General features: G+C 36.6%; 1 protein-coding gene across 1 annotated transcript in view; it reads left to right on the top strand.

Annotated features, from left to right (window-relative positions):
• Positions 1-20,461, top strand: part of LRMDA (leucine rich melanocyte differentiation associated) — a 607,167-nt gene that overhangs the window by 506,065 nt on the left and 80,641 nt on the right. The window contains exon 6 of the mRNA XM_038140882.1: positions 7,111-7,195. Coding sequence (XP_037996810.1) covers positions 7,111-7,195 — 85 coding nt within the window. The remainder of the gene's footprint in view (positions 1-7,110; positions 7,196-20,461) is intronic.

The following is a 20,461-nucleotide window of genomic DNA, read 5'->3' as shown; positions in this document are numbered from 1 at the left end:
TGTTTGGGTGTTGGTGAGGTGGAGACTTAGAAAAAGGTTCTAGCATCTCAAAATTCATTTGTGGTTCACTTCAAGAGGAACTTCAAAGAGTAGTTGTCTATGACAACTTACAAGTCTCTAGCAACACTTGCAGAGTTTTGTGGTTTGGGGTATGACAGACTTATTTGTGGTTTGCTTCGTCACACACTATTCTACTGGTGTGTGAGCCTCTTGAATCCTGCATAGTGTAAATGAAAAGAAGGTAGCATGTGTGTTCTCAGAATATGGAGGTAAAGATGCTGACAGAGAAATTTAAGGTAGAATATATAAAAATTGTGTAGAAATATAAGGTAGAATATATAATAATTTGGACTTACTTTCCCAATCTAAGTTTAGAATTCAAGGCCAGCAGATTTTTCTTTATTGTTTTATACTTCTGGGAGTCATTTGTTGAGTTCTTGATATTCTTTAGTACCAACCTAAACAATAAAAAAACAAAAGAAATCTTATTTAGGGATCAATATAATGGAGGAACTTTGAATTTGTTTTGTAGTGTGATTTGAAATGAATTTATTCTTATTTTAAAACCTAACATTATGTTTTACAGTGAATAGATTGCTTGCTGGATTATATTAATGGGTATTGCTTTCATTCACTGTTGTGTGGCTAGCATGTTAAAGTGCTGCTTTAGGGACAGATTCTGTCTGTGCCAACTGTAGTGAAAGATACTGAGCCACTTGAGCAGTAAGGTTTAGTTTATAAAAACTGAATATTTTAGAATGTGGCATATGATTAGGAGGAGGTGGTAATAGTTACTTCCCTTCAACTCATTAAACTGAACCTGAGCTGAAGAATCTCTTATATCCTTCTGCTTTTAAGTGTAAGCAGCTGAGATGCACTTTTTAAAGAGAGAAGGCAAATACTGTGCAAGCAGTTCACTTTTTATCTAATGACCTTGAAAAAATATTAAGAAGATGCTAAAATTCTTGGCTTGTGAGTGATATAAGTTGAAAAAGAATGGTCTTGGAAGTCAAAAAGCCTAGTGGGTGTTTTTGTATGCAATATGTTACAGTAGAACAAATCAATTCAGGCTCCTTAGATGCAGTCATTGCCTTGTGATTATATTTGTGTAAAGTCTTGGAGCCTTTGATCAAAGAAAGGCATTTGTGACTAGGTCTAATCCAAGCTCTTTAAGGTGTTTAACTTGCACGGGGGGGAAGAGGTTGATAACAGCTGGGATTTAAATTTAGTTTTGCTGAACTTTTGTTTTGAAAGGATTTCTATTATACACTGCTTCCTTTTCCATACAGAAGATGGATCATTGAGTAAACCTAAAAGGGATAGAGGATATGGGAGGAAATGGGTGGGGACTTGGAATTAATCTTCTGAAGAAAAATGTTTGATCAGCGGGTAGGAGAGTATGAAATCCTCTGATGTTGACAGCAGGCAACTTTCTGACTGGTGTGTGATTGACAACTTTGATGCTCCAGTGGGGAGCGAGTGTCCAGCCGTGCTCAGGCATCCTCTGTCTGTGGGTGGTAGTGTTAATAATGTGGCAACTGGAAAGATTAATTGTGGACAAGCAGCAGGATTACGAGGAGGGCTTCACAGGTCTAAAAGGAACAGTGGTAGGAAGGCCTCTGATCTGTCAGCCCAAAAGGAAATTAGTTAGGGCAGGCTGGAGCAGGCTTAAAAAGGGAGAAGGAGGGGGGAGGGTAAGATGGAGTAATGGAAGCAGGGAAATATTTAGGATATTAAGGCAAAATGAAGAGGATATTGAAAAAGGTCATAAGGGGATGGGACCAATGTTCTTGAAAGACCTTAATACACTGCATCCTCTTACAGTACATGCAGAGTTCAGCTTGTTTTGCAGAGAACTGCCAAGTGACTTTTGCAGGGGTTAGAGCTGCCCCATTCAGTAACACCTCTTGTTTCTGAACGAGCGTAAGGATAAACTCAAATTAAGGATTTTCAAGGATATGTAAGTGCAAAATACATAGCAGAGAGTTTACTTAAGCTGTTTCTGCAAGTTGCTGACTGCTGTGTGTTTTACTTCCCATCCTTTTTGGTAGAAGTAGGGATTTTGCCAATAAATTCTGTGTTACCATTAAAGAGGCCATTCATCATGCTTACTAATGTTATTAATCAAGATACACCACAGTACTCTTAAAATGAGATCATTTTGATAAATCATGTATGACATGAAAAGACTTTATTCCTTTTAAGTGCAATTTAGACTGTAATTTTTTTCCTCATTTATGATTCATGGGAGAAACATGGATAAAATTCCCTTGCACATTTACACCTTATCTTCAGTAATAACTCAATACTGCTCTTAGATGAAAATTCAAGGGCTGATTCACCAAAGCTGAATGCCAGCTCATTATTTTCTGGCATTCAGTAGTCCAAAAAATAATGTCTATACATTAGGTGCTTTTCACAATAGTTGAATTTGGCTGCACACCAGACATATCGATTACACTCAATTAAGCCTAAATGCATAAGAATTATCTGATGTTCATTTGCATTTTTGATCCCTGCTTTCAACCTTGCAATTTAACATTAAGTGAAAACCAAAAGGTAAAGTAAATTCAAGTGAGAAGTGATAATCTCTCTTACAAGAGAATTAGGCAATGCTTTGAATTTGAAATGCTTTGAATCTTAAGCTCCACTCTCTCTGGTAAAAGTGAAAAATTCTCTTTCCTTTCTTGTTAAAGGTTATTGAAATTAGAAGGCCAACCAAAATATAAGATGACTGTTATCCTTGTTGTCCTAATACTACAATAATTTGGCTACTGTATTAGTAGCATTACACCTGAAAATAAGCTGCTAAAATATCATGAATAATTGGTAAGGTTAAAGTCATACTCTTTATTACAGCTGAAACACTTGCATTATTGATTAGATTTGAAAGTGTCAGAAGTGGAGTTTTTGTTTACTCCTGTGTTTAGTAATACAAAAATGAACTGTACAGTAGAGAGATATAATTTGGATAGCAGAATCATTTAAATTTTACCTTCTCAAACAATGATTTGAAGAGGATTGGCTTGTCTGAGTTCCCCCTTTACTTCCTTCAACTGCTAAAATATTTGAAGGAACTTGAGTGGTTGCCAAAAATAGCACAGCATTTTTTTTTGTTGTATCATTGGTCTCTGCAAATTTGTTTTGATGCAGCCAATGTACAGTATGTCCTGATACTTCACGTGATGTTCCCTTACTTGCACCATCCAAGTATTGCATTTTTTATTCTTTGAAAAGTGGAATTTAGAGATTAAACAAATTAGTTTTTTTTTTTCTTAGTCTAATTAGATTCCTCCACTCTTGAGAGCTAGTTGTTGGTGTGTGGTTGACAATTTTCTTCTAAATGGGTTATTTTTTTTCCGTTCATTAAAGTAACTCTAATTTATGCTGGAGTTCAGCAAAGACAACTGTTAACTCATGGCTAAGTCTTCTCAGCTGTGGAGCAAGGAGAGTGGGAAATCCCCTTCCATGAAGAGCAGCCTCCTTTGCTGGTAGGGGGGCTGTGCCACCTCTTGGTTTTCCAGAACATTCCAGTGTGTTGAGGTGGGTGACAAACTCCAGGCAGCCCATTTGAACCCTCTGGCTGAGCTCCCAGCTGGGGAGGGGAGAGCCAGACTGGCTGTACTCTGCCCTATGGAGTGCTCCACTCCGGGCCAGCTTTTGCATAGTTTCTAGTCTCTTTATCCCTTCTTTCATGCTTCACCCCCCCTTTTTTTTTTTTTTTCCACTGGCTGTGTGGTTCCTAAGTCCACAGAAAAGCAAATACATTGCAAATAAAGTTGTTCTTACCTGACCATTTTCTAGGATTAAATAGTTAAAGATTTGATGTATTGTTGCTCTCACATTTAGTTTTTGATGTTTTGTTGTGGGTTTTTTTTTTGGTTTGTTGTGGATGTTTTTCTTGCTGCTTCATCTTCTACAATGTCTGTAGTTTTGATGAACATGCTTTGCAAAGCTGGTACTCTTTTTGCAGTGCATTTAGTATCAAACACACCAATTTGGACAAAACACAAAGGTTAATATGAAGAGAGGTGCCACAGTTTAGCAAACGTGTAACCAAACATTTAACATGGCATAACAGGGGGGGCTGTGAGTAGTCTAACTTTGTCTTGTAAGTCTTAAACCATGTACTGTGATACACTGCAAAACTCGAATGACTTCAAGGTTTACAAAACTACAAGCTTCTTGAAGTAATACCATTAGAATTTCTTTACTGAGTTATTCTGTGACCTGTTCCTATAAAATTGAAGCTACCAACCAGTTTACACAGCTGTCCTCAAAGCTATTTGTATGCATAGTTACCTTCCACTGCAAGAAGAACTTCTGATGCATATGTCACCAATACTTGAAGACATAACTGTCACATGTCAATGCTGTCACTGTCACAATATTCCTGTGAATATTAAGAGTAATGCAATCTATACAAATCTCTTTGGAAAATAGTTTAGGGCCAAATGTCAGTATGTGGTAGAGAAAACAAATAGTTGTCTTTCTGCTGGTGCACAGGCTTACTCAGAAACGTGATTTGGAACTTGATCCAGTGTTTGTGCAAAACAATCCTAACCGTGGATGATATTCCACAGAATTAAAGTTGCTCTAACTGAATGCTTAGCTCAAAGGTAATGAAAACTGTTCTATATTTGACAGGGAATTATATACTGTACATAAAATAACAGAAAAACACCAATAAACAAACCCCTCTGTTCTTGTGTTTCCTAAAATTGGAAATAAAGCTAAATTGCCCCTTCACTCCAATATCCTTTTTAGAAGCTCTTGAATTTTGCTCACTCAGTGGTATATTGCTGAAATGGCAAAGTCTCTTCCAGTAATTTTAGGAAAAGCTATCATCAAGCTGTCAACAGTCTAAATTGAGATTAAAAGTACCAAAGAGAAACCTTCACTATTACCAGAGTCCCAAATAAGTACACTTGAATAAGCAGATACCATCTAGAGTGTACAGTATGAGACCACTTATTCTTCCAGTTTTTTGAGTGATTTACAGGGATGGAACATGATGTTAAATAGTGACATTTTTCTTCTTTTCTTAGCCAGAACTACTCAACCCAAAGGAAACATATAGTTGTTCTTGGAATTAGTTTCAAATATCACATAGCTGGGTGTAAGGGGTTTCTCTCTCTCCCTCTTACATGTTATGTGCCCTTGGCTCATATTGGTCACCAGAGAGATTTCCAATAATTCATCGTCCAGAGTAGATAGAGCTGCAGGTTTGCAGTTCACCAAAATCAAGGTATCATTCGTTCTGGCTGAAGGTGAGAGTTATGTCTGTTGCAATATGTCTCTGAACAGAGGTTCCCTGAAAAGGGTTTATTATCACTGGTGAGTCAGCAGAGGCAGGATGTTCTCTATTTTTATTCATCTCTGATAAGTAGCATCTTTGCTGTTTAGGCAAACTTGCCTCTGTTAAGTTCTGTTAAGATGTTTGTTTTGCTGCATGATGCATCTTCATATTGTGACCTGATTTTTCCTAGGGGCAAAAATGGGATTGTAACTATGGTCTGACACAGAAATTGATGTCTGTTTGCAAAAGCAAAATCTTACGATGCTAGTAAGATTTTATGCTAGTAATCTTACTATGCTTACTGACTAGTCAGTCACCTCTTAACATTTTATGTAGGAGTCAAACAGCTACAACAAGGAACATTTCTAAGTTACAGCCTTTAACAAACTGTTGTCACGATTAACTTTCATTGTTATGGATTTCTGGTTATTGTTCTTGGGTTTGGTCTGGTAATTAAAATTTGAATTGCTATTTATGCTTTTTCTTCCCCAAAACACTGTAGCTCTATTTTATACTTTTATATTAACCAGACATTGGAGACCTGTGGGTTCATAAATTTTGAGGGCATGTTCAATTATAAAGTCAGTAAGACTGAGGTGAATTCCTTTGATTGACTTTTGCAGCTTAGAAGTCAATATATCATTAGGGAACAAACTGCACAGAAGATAGCAGTTATTTTCTCAAGACTCCCTTTAGTGAATTATCACGAGATTCAAGAAATAGTTTAGCTTTTGTATTTTTTCTCTTTATTTGCCTTATTTTTTGTTAGAAATTATCATATAACTTTCAGTGAATGCTGTCCTTTGTGTCTTCTATTTAAACACATCATCTTTTTATGTCTGTTGAAATGGGTAAGTTTTAAATACTCTAGAGCAAACTCTGTATCTGAAACTGAACATATCACTATTGCTACTGTGTCTCCGACCTAAGTTAAACTGAACTTTTAAAACCTACAGCAGAAGTCTGAAAAAAGAAATAAGTACCCAAGAGGACATGCTCAGAACCTGAAGGAAAGTGGTAAGGGAGAAGAAGCCCAAATCTTTCTCCCTAATAAGTCTCAAGATCCTATGATTCTAATTTTAAAAGATTAGACTGAAGAGCTATTGTATACAATAAACAAACCTTCATTCCATTGGATATTTCAGCTGAAGGAAAGATATTTAGATATAAAGTTAAAACAAGCCACATTTACCATCTTGCTTTTCAGTTACAGAATAGCAATTAGACAAAGACATGAAAATAAAGAATTGTATTGGTGAATATGAATCATTGTCAGTTTTAAGTGTTTCTTGTTAACAATGTTAATATACTTGTACACTTTTTTGCATTATAGGCACTATAATTTTTAATAGATTTCTTCATTTAGCTCACAGGGAAGTGGAATGAGCAAATCATTTGGGATTTTTTTCTTTATATATGAAAAGTACAGTATCTTAGCTCAACTTTCTATTTTCTGTCTCCTTTCATTCATATGGACTCACTCATAACTTCCTTTAGGTAAATATTAATCTGTTTCACCAAGAGGAAAAACTGACATTGCCTAAAGATTTCCTGACAAAGATGGTAATTTTTTTAAGCTGTCAGCTGTATGAAAATATTCATTAGTAATGATACATAATGCCATTGTGTAAACTCTTGTGAGTACAGCAACCTTGAGGAACGGCAAGGAGCCTTAACAAAAAACAAATTAATCCTTCATGGCTGGTAACTCCGTGCACCTGCAACCACAGCAGTGATCCCGCAGGTGCATCCGCTCTGCCTGATCACTGACCTCCTCTCAGAGCACTGACAGTGTTTGTTTTGTCACACAGGCCTCCAGTGCTGCTGCCTCTGCCTCTCCAGAGATGCACTACACCCCTCTGCCTTCTGGATCCCGAGACCTCACCAATCACAGAGGTGCGAGCTCCATTTTAGTGGTATGAGCTGCTGCAGGGTGTTAAGCTTTGCTCTAAGGCCTTCTCTGTGTTAGTTACTGCTGCAGCTCACTTCACAGAGATCACCGTGCCTTTCAAGCACTATATGAGAAAACCATAGCTGTCAAGACTACAGATTTTAACTCATATTAAATAGGATTTACAGGTAGTCTACCGGGAAAGCAAATAAATCTATGGATAATAATGCTCAGTGATTTTTGTGTGTGTGTGAGAGAGAAAAATTTAAAGAGATTAGAGTACTTAAACACTGCTAAGTAGATGATTACATGCACCATTGGTAATTTTGAGAGAATTTGTAAACTTTCTAATATTTTTAAAGTGAGAGCTTTTTGGCAGTTTAGAAATTTAGGGCTATAATTTTGAAATGTTAACACATTTTCATTGTAATAAAAAGGGATTTTTCTCTGTTTTTCAGCATTAAAAGTGGATCAGTTTTCAATTTCCTTTTTCATCAATCCTTACAACTTAAAAATGCACCTTGGGCAAATTTATAAATTCCTTCTGCATACGTATGAAACAAAAAATTCAGGGAACAAGTGAAAAACTGAAGCAGTCAGGAAGGGTTCATTGCAAGCTTTTTCACTTTTTTCAAAAAGGAGAAATTTGTAAAGCTTATGGCACTTTTTCATCTTAAAACCAAAGCAAAAATCCTCCTATTTGTTTCCCACATTACCCATTGATTCTCCATTGATCATGCAAACCATTTTTTCTATAGGCAGGTTTTTTTAGGATACAGGATCAAAGTCAGCCTTATATTTATGAATTGATGGTAGCTTAATTTTAATGTGTGTTCAAACTCTGCAGCACTACAGAGGATGGAAGCAGCTTTAGTAGCATTCCATATTACTTGATACCTTCTGAAAGAATCAGGCAGGTAATGCACCTGGAAAAGGATCTGTGATTCAGGTGTGAAGGATGAGGAAAGCAGGTGATTAGAACTTGATTTGTTGCAGCCTGTATCACTGCTGTGCTAGAGCTGAGGATGAGTTTGAAGCTACATCCTGGCCTTGGTGTAGATTGCTAGGGTGCAATCAGATGTCCTAGAAGTGCTGTGGGTCCATTGTATTCCAGCACTGAGGACACACAGAAGCTGATACTTTTTAAAGAGAGACAACCAACCAAAATCCTGAATTTGAACACCAACCTGGACTTCAGAGATCAAAAAACAACCTCTCCCCCACACAAAAAACCTGCAACCCTCCCTCCTCCCCCCCCCATTCCCATGATAAGTAGATTTGATTTTCAGATAAGCATGTTGCCTTTCAGGTTGGATTTCTGGTGTTGGCTTAAATGGCTAGGCTCTACTAACACAATAAACAGAATAACAGGATCTTGAAAAATACCCGAGTTCTATAGAAATACTTTCAAAATACCCTTTAAAGCCACATATCTTCAGATTTTTTTATTTAAGTAATAGTATATTGGAAGTGTGGCTTCATAGCTGATTTTGTTATCTAACTTGACAAAAGAAATGCCCGTAGTGTTGAATCAAAATCAGTGTGCCTGCATTATTGATTGGCTTCTCTTGCAATACAGCAGTTGTGTGGCTGCAGTGGGTGTTGCAGACACATCCAGCAGGTGTTTGTTCAGAGTGGGAGCTTGCCAGGCTCTAAGTACATACTGTCCCCACCAGGGCTTCAGAATGCCTGCCCCTTGCCATGAAAGAGGAAAATTATATTCCCCAAATCACCAACTTTCTACCCTTAGCACTTCACATAATTTTTATTACTTCTGTCTTTACTCTTCCCAGAAATATTCTGCTCTGCATGCTAAATATGCTGCGAATTTCCTTGTGATTAAGCACAGTTATAAATAAAGTGAAAGGAGAAGAGCATGTCATCCAAAGAAAGGGTAAAATTGGTCCTTAAAGAGACATTAACAACATAATTAGTTTATATATATATATATCTATATCTGTATGCGTGTACATATCTACACATATTCACAAGGATATAATTAAGGGCACTTTCCAAAATTCCAGGTCTTGGAAGAACCAATTCCAAGCTTAGAACAACCTGCTGGCAAGGCCCATTAACTCAACCAACTTCTTTTATACAAAGAAAAATTCCAAAGTTCCCAAGCCCATAGAAGATTAATTGCAGTCAATAGAAAAATCTCCAAGGAAAGAATGAAATACTTAAGCATGCTATTTTAGCTTCTGAATATCTTCAATGTTTTTTTCTTCACGGAATGCTTTCAGTGTTGTAAAGTGGAATTGAATCAGCTGTTGCATATGTAAATATTGGCGGTTTTCAATGCATACTGGAATGAAGAAAGCTGTAAGTTTGTGAGTGTAATTTGTCCCTGGAGAAACTTGTTTACCAGAATCATGAAGTCTGGCAAATGGTTTGGTACAGCTGTAAATTGATTTTTAGGGGACTGGGAGGGGGAGCGAGCAGGAGCAAGCTGGATGTATTTGCTTGGTACAGTTTCACTTGGACATTTGTCACTCTATTTAGCTATGATTTTTTACAGAGAGAACAAAAACATATAATTATGTGTGGGTTGCACCATGTGTCTTACAGCTTTTGTGTTCATGCATGCAGTATATAATTTCCAGTCAGGATCTGGTCCTTTAGTGTGACTCTGTATTTTGTACGGACAATTTCAGGAATGGTGAAAATCTCACTTTCCCTTTCAAAGCCCATGGAAACAGCATATGACCGTGTGATGTCAGCATGGAATGATAAGGAATGATCACTGCAAATATATTGAGTGTTATGATACTTGAGTATATCAGTACATGAAGAGAGAAATTAATATTCAAATTTTTAAGCTTTAGATTTTTTTCCCCAGCTTGGGAAAGTTGTTTTCTCTTATATTGCAGCATTGCTTAGACCCCCTTTCTAAGTTTCTTACCTCAGTCCTACTGTTCATATTTTTCAGTGAAAAATCTAAAGCTTTCTATTTGTTTTTTGGGCCTCTGACAGCAGTATGACTTGATTCTTTATGTGACTTAATTACTATCCCATTAGACAAGGCTTCTAAAGTGGTAATTTTATAACTGGCTGTATTTTTGTTTTGATTCCAAAACAATGATCTCAAACTTCTAAAGGTCTTTCTGTTATCATATATGCATATATGTAACAGGAATTTACAAAAGTTTCATACCTTTTCAGTGCTTTCTGGTGAGCAGCTCCTCTCAGTACACCTTTTCTCTCTAACCAGGTAACCGACTGACTCCAGTGCCCCTCCTACTTCAGGGCATGTCCTCTTAACAAGCCAACCCACTCTTATAGCTCCTGTTGTTATTAGTTACAGCTGTGGCCTGTTGAAGTTAGGCCTTCTCATTTTCGATAATTGGCCCAGCTGCAGCTCTTTAGGGGTAGGATTATTTTCTATACCATCTCTATTCTATCCCCACACATCTTTCCTTGGTTTTTGTTAAAGCAGGATTTTGTATTTTACTTTATATGCATTTAGAACCTAATAATTTACTTGTGTGAAGTTTGTGCAGTTCTCTTACCTAGTTAAAAGAAATCAGTTTAAAGACACAGTCTCCTGTCATAAAAGTGCTTATTTTCTTTCTATATTCTATACATTGCTTGTATTGTTTTAGCTTTCAAATTTTCTGGTGAAATCAAATATATATGCCCCACATGCCTGTCTGCTTTTTCAGATCTACCTTTAGGGGAAAGAAAAAAATCAAACAGAACAGTTACTTATTGTAGCTTTTAAATAGAAATGGCTCCACAAAAGTGATGAAATGTAGTGACTTTTAGAAGCAATTGGCCCAAAAATTTTTGGACTTATGTAATTTTTTTTAGTGATTTGTATATATGTACCCTTCTGTTCCTTATTGATAATTTATTAACTGGGTACATATCTTAAAATAGAAACTTAAATTCTTAACATAGCTGATATTGATGAAAAAAAAATTAAAGTCAAAATAATGTAGGATAATTTGTCTGATGGGTGGAAAAAGGCCCCTCACTCTTTGCCCCACTCAAGCTGTATGTTTGATTTTTTTATAATGGCGTCCTTGCTTTATGTGTAAGCATTCAAACTCAAATTGCCTTCTAAAAAGAACAGTGCTTTCCAGTTGATGAGGAAAATAGCAGTTTATCATTCTATCACTTCAGAAGCAATATCACTAAATCATGGTTATCATGAAAATCTGCTTTTCCCATACAAAAGCATGTGCTGGATGCCTTTTGTATAAGCAGTTATTTTATAACATTGTGTTTACCTGATTTACTTGGAAACATGTTAATTTGCCAAAGCCATTTGGTTTCCAGTAACGATTTACAGGTGACTACTTTCTTTGTGCTCTTGTTTCTGGGAAGAAAAATTGGTAAGCCTACCCCATAGCTTACTGGTAAAAGGAAGAAGAAGCAGTTTCCATTAAAAACTAAGACGGTATTTAAGTATGTAGTTTTTTAGAACCGTAGCTTGGATTTAGGCCAAGGTTTAATAGTTCTAATCTATTATGACTTGTAAAAACTTTCTGAACAAATCCACTGTCCTGTTTTGGTGTCTATACAGTTAGTTATTAAGCATTCTGGTATGTGTAATCATTACCTTGTCTTATGTTTTAGTGTTGAATGCCCAAATGAAAAATTGGTATTTATTTTATCAATATGTTTCAATCAACTGGCAGATGTGTTTTCTTACTTTATGATCTGATCTTGAAAGTCATCAGCTGCATTCAAATCCCAAGCCCAGAAATCCAAGAACAGAATATTTTGAAGCTTCTTATTAACCTTCTAAAGGTAATTGTATAGAGCCTTTTTGAACAAAGGAAGTGAGAGGTTCCTTTTGCTCTCAGTTTCTCTTTGTCTAACAGAGTTGTGATGAAGGTTTCTTTTGAAATTAAAATCTTTCCAAACCCCATTCTTCAGCAAACAATTGTACGTAGGCATATAATCGCAGAGAGACACCTGATCTTGCAATGTTTCCTTCTTCTGTGATTGTTATACTGTGCTATTGTACCCAGAGTATTTGGCATAGTAAATTTTCACTAATGACTGGTATGTTCTTACAAAATTCGTCCTGCTTGATTGTTGGGGTGTGCCACACAGAAAACCAGCTGGTAGCTTTTTAGGAGTTCAGCTAAGTGCTGACCAAGATAAAAGGGGACTACAGAATGCACAACACGGGTTTAGCCATCCAGTTGGGCAGGAATTCACAATCCAGTCCATGTTGAAGGATGTCTACTACTTTCAAAATTTGGTGTTGAAGGAAAAAAGTAGAAATTTTGGAGAGCCAGAGGGAGCAGTATAATTAAAGTGATTATTCTCCAAGGATTTATCTGTTCTGCCTCAATTTGCTCAGCTTGACCATACTTTATAAATATTCTTAGGTTCATATGGAACTAATAATGTCTATCAATCCTTCCAGAATTTGGTCCAGAGTTTTGATATAATACTTTAAAATATTTGAAGAAAAATTGATATGCACCTCTTAATAATAAATGTTGATACACAGAGTTCTTATTCTACACATGCATTGTGAAAAGCCATGCTGTCTTAAAATCAAACACATAAAAAAGAAAAGGAAATTGGTTTACATAAAACTTGCTTCCAGAAAGATAAGTATCCTCTTTATATTACCATTGTGGTCCTCTCTGATGTTGTTATTGACACAGTTGTTAGGTACTCATGTTTTCAAGCCAGAGGCTTATTTAGAGTTTGAAATTGATTGCTGGGGAAGTTGCAAAGCTATTTATGTAGCAACTTATCATAATTAGTTAGTTTTCTTAGTGTGAACTGCACTTTTTGCTTGTCAGTTGATTTTTCTGTGTAAATGCATGAGGCATAGTATTCTGTCAAAAAACCCCAAACCCCCCATGGTTAGTACTAATCATTCAGTTAAAAAAGTGTATCCATATATGTATATAAAGATATATTTTCTTTAACTTGTTTAATAACTAAGGATAGGATGAATAAGAACATTGCAAGCAGATGCACTATGTGAAAGCTCTGTATTAGGCAAAGGTGCTGTGAATAGTGAGATATTTTCTTTATTGTTTTACATAAAGTGTCCTTTGAAAATACCATCATTTTTAACCTGCATTATGTTGTGGTGTACCCTAGACTGAAGACTTCTTAGGCCAGGATCTTCTCGTCATGAGATGAATAACCTTAAACAAACAAAAAAAAGTTCTCAATAGCATGGAACAGACAAGATCATATTTTCCAGGGAAGGAACACTCAAAAATAAGCTGTGACATTTCCTATTAGTGCCAGGAAATATGTCCCAACAGTGAGATGTGATGTGGTCATGACTTAGCCTCGAGGGGAGTGGGTGGAAATCCTCCTCTTTTGACACTCTGGGAGAATGCTAAAATAAGAAGTCTGTTTAAAAAAAAAAAAAAAAAAAAAGAAATCCCATGTGATCTGCCTGTATGAAGTGAGAAACTGGGTTCTAGTTCCTTAGTTTTTAGTTTGGAAAATAGACATTAATGGAAGATCAAGATACATGGGAGAAGCATGGAAAGCAAAGTGGTGGTATAGATGAGTATCAGTGTGAGAGAAGACTTGGTTAGAAAAGATTCTGTTTTCTGGTCTCAGTTCTCTTTAGTTAAGGGGATGCGAAAGAAAAAATAAATCCATCAGAGGTGAATAGGGATTTTGTAGTCCAGATGTGTGAGAAGGTAATGTAGAAACTTAAAGAATTCTGGTGCAAGGTGTTCCTGGTGCAGCTGGGAGAAGGGCAGAGCAGGCTTCTCTCACTCCTGTGCTGGGTGGCTCCTGGTGATGCCCACAGACTCCCAGGCCTTACACCAGGAGATGAGGTGAATGTACTGACTCATTTCTATTTGTTCAGTGGGGCACCTGGTTTCTTAGCTCTGACCATGATTTTTCCCTTCCAAGGTGGATTCCAGTTTACTGCTTTCTCAGTGTTTCTGATATGTTTGCTTGGTGGGGAGAAGAATGGGTAGAAGGAATGAATGGAACAAAGTAGGTGGGGAGAAGTGCTAGAAGGCACAGTTCCTTAGGGAAGTGTACTCCAGTAAAATGCTTCTAGCTGATAACAGAAGCCCACCTGTATCAGTATTTGCCAAGTCTGCAAATGCATTAGCCATCTTTCCCAGTTTTGTGAACTGACACACAATCAAAAATTTTGCCTTTCAGTGGAACTGAGAGGTCCAATACCTACACATGTGATCAATTCAGCTCTCAGCTGTGGAGTGGCTTTTTGCTGGGCAGTCATGAAAGAACAGGTTAAGGAGGATCTTATGTAGTCCCTTTCCTGAGCCCTACTTTATTTGTTTACTGGAATAGAACTGCCACAAATAGCTGTGCTGCTTGTTGACCAATTTGCCTCACTTGCTCAGTAGTACTAATTTCTGCCAGCATCTGCATGTTTCTCTGTGAAGCACAATGACTTTCCCAAATGTGGAATAAATTGTAGTTGGATTTGAGTGTGACCTTGACTAATATGGTTCAAGAAATAAATTTTCTGGGTCATTGGATTCATATTCTTGTCACTTACAAGGTCAACAATTTTCTGTCTGTGTATACAAGGAATGTTGGAATTGAATCAGGATGCTGTAGATTATTAAAACTTCAGCATAAAAATGTATTATCTTTCTGTATATTGCAGTGATGGGAGCAACTAGTCATGTGAAAGTAAGTTGGGGTAAATGAGGTGGGGATGATATATAAAGTGACTTGTAGTTTTGTGTAAAGTCTTTCTTGATGGCCAGAAAAGTTAAGACTTGGTTCTAAATGACAGCATATTTTAATTTGTGAGCCTTCTCTGTGTTCTGTGGTTTGAAACTGAACCCAAGGGATGTGATTGAGCTGACCAGAAGTAAGTTCTAAGAGGATCACTTCCTGGTGTGCTGTGTCTCTGTGGGAATAAAATATGTGTGTTACTCTGCAAGAAAATTTTAAAAGAAAAAAAACAGAGAGTAATTAAGTGGTTAATCAAATTCAGATTAAAATATTATAAAACATCAAAATTCCCATTCTGCATCTAGTAGTCTAAGACTCAGGCAGACTTTCATAATTGTCAGTATTTTTTTCCAAATATTATAGAGGCTTTTCATTTTTCCAGTGTGCATTCCCCGATCTGACGGTTGAAGACCTGACCACTTTCCATATTTTTGTCATTCTGAGGTTTTTCATTGTAACTTTTTCCATATTTGCCAAAACTAGCAGTCTAGACCCAAGTCACCCATACAAGTGTCACATCAGAGGGAATGTGATTAATGAGGAAAAAGCCCGTAACTTCATATTTTTGGTAGACTAGAGAGTGTCTGATATTTCACAACATAGTTCATGCTGGCAATAAGAAACCATAAGAATGCTCAAGCAAGATGACTAAAAAGTGGCAGAAGTATATAGAAAGCACTGGCTTCTATAAGTGGAAATCCAAACCCATAAGCCTACCTAAAATCTTCTTTGGATATGTAGGAGAGCTAATGATGCAGTGTGTATACGAGTGGAAATTTAAAAGGAAAAAAAACAAAACAGAGTAGTAAATTTGCCACTTGGCCTTATAATTTTTTTTACAATAAAGAATTCCAGTCATCAGCCACAGTATTACAGCTCTTCCAAAGAAATTGGTTCAAAGCACACCAGTGCTGTGCAGATAGTCTCCTGAGAGATCCCCATGTTTAGTTAGCACTCTAGTCTAGCCTGTTTTTGCAGGAGTCCTCCAATTTTATCATTCAGGCATTTTTATGGCCTCATTGGAACAAATAAACAAACATCTGGAATCATGTGGTATATTTAATTAAAAACTTTTTGTTTGGCCAGAAATAGTAAAATCATGAAAAATTGCCTGTCTCCAATCTCAGAAAGGCCAAATGATGAAGCTGTTGGCTACAGACAGTTTTACAATGTATTGAAATTCATAGATGTGCACACCTGCTGCAAGTCTCCCCCTTTTTTTTTTTATTCATAACCATTAATGAGTGTTTAGTGCACAGATTGTAGCCCTTGTTTAAATGGGAATTTACTGTTTTTAATAAGATATAGACACGTGTTGATATATTCCATACAGCCTGTACTGTTCTGTAGTACACAGACAGAATAAAGCTTTATATTATTGGTTAAAGGGAAAAAAAAAGAAAAATAATCTTTATGGTGCATGTTCCATTTGAATATTTTTTCGTATGAGCATGTTTTAATTCCAGAGGCAGTAAATATCTGCCCCATGCTAAGGGTCTGTGTAGCAAATGTTGGAAATGTGAAAGATGATGTTTTCTCAGTAAAATTAGAATCTGTAATGAAAATGTAAGTTTTCATTGCTACGTTTAATGTATTTTTGAGGAAATTTTCAAAAGACTCTTGCTTTTGCAGATCAAACTGTTTGATGTCATCTAAGATATTACTCTATGGTCACAAAATATTTTACAGACCATTATTATTTACAAAAACGAATTTGTCTATTGGGCTTTTTGAAATGCACAAATATAGGCTTTTTAACATATGGGTTGTAGAATTTTATTTTCAAGTTTGTACAGCTCAGTTTTTAAATAGCTGAGACTTCTCTTGAGAAAATGGCATGCACACAGAAAATAGTACTACATCCAAATATCGTTCACTGTTCTTCATATTTCTCGTGATTAAAATAATGTGGCCATTCCATTTTGAGCTGCGTTTCTCTGAGAATTTAGATGTTTTAGCAGGAAAGGATGGATGGAATACTGACGTGACTTTGGCCACTGGCCTGCAGTTGGTGTTACTGACCTGAATGAGGAGGATGTGGGTGTCTGAAAAAAGCACTAATCTGAAAATGCACTAATTCCCACATAGTCAACACATGTAGAAGCCTGCTTTAAAAAATGGGGGTGGGGGGGAAGGAATTTCCTCCACAGTCAGAAGGGCAGCCATCTGCATAACAGCAGTGAAACTGTTTTATCCCCTTGTGTGTTTGTTCTTTATAGCATGCATCTTGCTGTAACATCTATGTGCCTTTCAAACTATGAGCAGCCAAAAAGATGCAATGTCTTTTGCATTTCGTTGTTCACAGTGTGTGCTGCATAGAAGTGGGTGAAGGGTCCTTTTTAAAATTTGATTTCTGGAAAGAAAAGGGTAACTTTGGAGGGTTTCATTGGATGATCTTATGCAAGGAGAGAAAGCTGTCAACTTTTTACTGGATATGGATATCTGTATTCATGATCTAGTATGTTGACTGATCAAAGTCCCTTGCAGAGCTCTGAAAGCAAATGATAAATAGGTTGATGACTTCCTTTTTTTTCTTGTTTTGTAATATTTTTGTGGTCTGTTAATAACCTCATCTTAAGAAAAGTAAATAAAAGGAAGCCCCGTGACGTCCTTCACTAACTTTGTATGCCCTTAAGCAGAGAGATCACACCTGGGGAGACAAAAGGGAGGAGGCAGAGACATAAATAATAAGTATAAACAAGTGGAATTGTTTTATGTCCTTTACCAAACAGAGGATGGCTGATACTTTTTTTGTTGATATTCATTGTGTTACCTTTTACAGTCAGAGGTATCTTGCAAAATGTTTCTATTTACACAGAATAAATTTCTTTTACTGTGTGATTGACAACACTGATATATTTTGTAAGACCCTTTTTGTCTATGACTCTAAAGTGCTTAGTAAACCTAGGCAGCCACCTGAAAGACCCCCCACCTGTGGCTGCATAAAACTGAAATAAAGAATGGAAAAAAACCCATTGAGTATTCACTTTCCCACCCACTGAGAACAAAATGCAATGTAGTGCAATTTTAGTACTTGCGTGCCACTGGGGAAAATAGACTCCTAAAATCACATAGCGAAGCATTGGAAAAATTCAGTGAATTTGTACTAAGCACTGGGTTATAAAGCCTAAGGAACCGTAGGCTTTGCTTCTCAAGTGAAACAGATTTGTATTGCAGTTCTGTTAGAATGCCTCCAATTGCCATGATGATATTTAGCACAGTAGGCTGAAAAAATGTAAGGCTGGTGAATACAAGTCCTTTCACAGGAATGCTTATGGAGGGGGGTGCAAGCAACCTTCTGATGTCTACTTAAAGACCAAACAAGACTGCAGTCTCTGATTTGGTTTTTTTTTTACTTTTGCTCGGTGTCAGGCCATATAGAGAGATGTAGAAAGAGCACATGACCCAGGCTGCCTCTTTCAAAACCATTTCTATTACTAGACATGGCTTCTCACATCTAATAGAGAACTAAATTAGTGTTCCCTCTTGCCTGAGAGGAGTTAGAATATCACATGATTACCAAAATTGCAGGGCTGCCACACCAGTGTGCTGGATTTCCCCATGCTGACTTGGCTTCCCCTGCAGCCACCACTACAGGAACAGTGACTGTATTATCTTCAGTCAGCTGTGATTAGGAAAACTGCATCTATCCCCAACTTCTGGATTTTTTTTTTTTTTTTTTTTTCTGAATTGTGAGTGGTAGCAGCCAGGCTTATCAGTAAATTTTGTTTCCATGAAATAAAAGGAGTGGGCTCAATGGAAATAATCCCTTGGACCCCAATGGAAGAATTGGAAGCTGTCTTAAAGCCAAGATGTTGGCAAAAACCCCCTCCACACACACCAAATGAACAAAACACACCCTATTGTCCCTCCCAAATCCACATAATTAATTAATTTGGCAGATTATGTCTGTCTTAAAGGTAGTAAATGATAAATTTCATGGGGGCAAAAAAGAGAGCAACTTAGAATAATTAGATTAAATATAAGCTATTACATCATTCAGAAGAAATTTGGTGCTGCCTAATGCCATTACTGATGTAATGTATGTGACAGAAAAATAAATACCAGGTGTGAGATTACAGTAAGGTAAAAAGAAGAAATGTGGACATCCACTCAGCTGATAATTGTGGATGTAAAATTTACCTCTGCCCTGTAATCTGATGCTATATACAGGGGCATAGAAGTGTGGAGAACAGCTGAAGGAGTCCCTTTGCTGTTGTTTCCTCTTCACTTTTATTTAACTGTCAATATAAAAAGTAATTCCTTTACCAGGGTATGTTCAGTAGTAAAGTGAAAGAGAAGCTGTCGGCTAAATTAATTTGTCTGTGTTGAAAAATCTGTTTGTTATAAAGGAGTATAATGGCTTTATTCGAAAGAAAATGAGACAAAATAGAACATCATGAGAACATTAGGAGAAGAATTAGAACATCAGGAGATGCTACAAAGGAGAGTGAGTTTGACATATTTTTAATATCTGATAATTCTTTTATCCTGCCAACCCTTAATAAAAGTTTATTTGGATTTTTTTCCTGCTCTCTGTGTGTTTAGGGAAGATGGACCTTGAGACAAAATTTCTGGATAAAATGAACTAGTTAAGATAGTTTGCAAAATTTGGAGATGGCGTTCATTTAAGAGATGTAGGAACTATAATTCATGTGGAAGTTGTTCCCACAAGAAGCTAAAACAGACTGCAGTTTAGCAAATAAATAAAGAAAATATGCAAAATACTGGTATGTTTTGCAGAGTAAAACGAAAATGTCAAAGAGTTCTAGAAGTGACTTTGTCAGTGAGAATAGATGCCAGCTTGTGGTTGATATGGTACCTGGGAATGCACTGAGTGGAAGATGTGTATAGGAAAAGGAATGTTTCTTTCACAAGCAGGAATGTACTTGTAACCTCAAATCATTCATCCTGAATGGAGGCAGGATTTTCCTGACAGACCGATATTTAGGATCTAAAATATTTATATTTTATTTTGTGAACATACCGCCTAAAGGAGCCACAGTGTTTCACCAGGGAGCTGAGTCTTAGTCTGTCATTCTGTTTTTCAGTAGCACAGGCAGGAAAGTGAAAACCTTGATACTTGATACTGCTGCTCTGACGTTCTGTGAGTTGTTCAGGATTTATTCCTATGGACATGAGAGAGCAAATATAGAGCTATTCTGCAGCAATTGTAGAAGATGCCAGTTTCTAAGGTAGGTTAAAAAGTTGTACATCACTTCAATCCCATTTAGAAAATTTGGGAAGGCAAAGAGCATCTGATTCTTAAAATCAGGGCTTGACAGTAGGGAACCCAGTTTTAAATCTGTATAACTGTTGTAGTTTTATGTCATATGATTTGTTCAAAATTAAAATAGAATTATTCTGATAACACTGATTGTTAATGGGACTATCTTCAGAAAATGCTTTTAAATAAATAAAGGTGCTGGAGCAAGTTCTGATCTGTGAAGTTCAACCAACCCTTCATTGGAAGTGTTTTTTTAAGTATGGTGATGGAGCAAAGAATGAAATGAAAAGCAAATGCCAAAATATTAGTGGTTTTATGTTCTTCTAAGTAAATTAAGTAGCACATTCCTTACCTGAAGTTTTCACTGTTTTCTTACTGT

Source organism: Motacilla alba, chromosome 6, assembly GCF_015832195.1.
Source record: "Motacilla alba alba isolate MOTALB_02 chromosome 6, Motacilla_alba_V1.0_pri, whole genome shotgun sequence".
In the NCBI taxonomy this organism is placed as follows: domain Eukaryota; kingdom Metazoa; phylum Chordata; class Aves; order Passeriformes; family Motacillidae; genus Motacilla; species Motacilla alba.
Note: the sequence above shows the minus strand (reverse complement) of the source record. Positions and strands in the feature narration are given on the sequence as shown.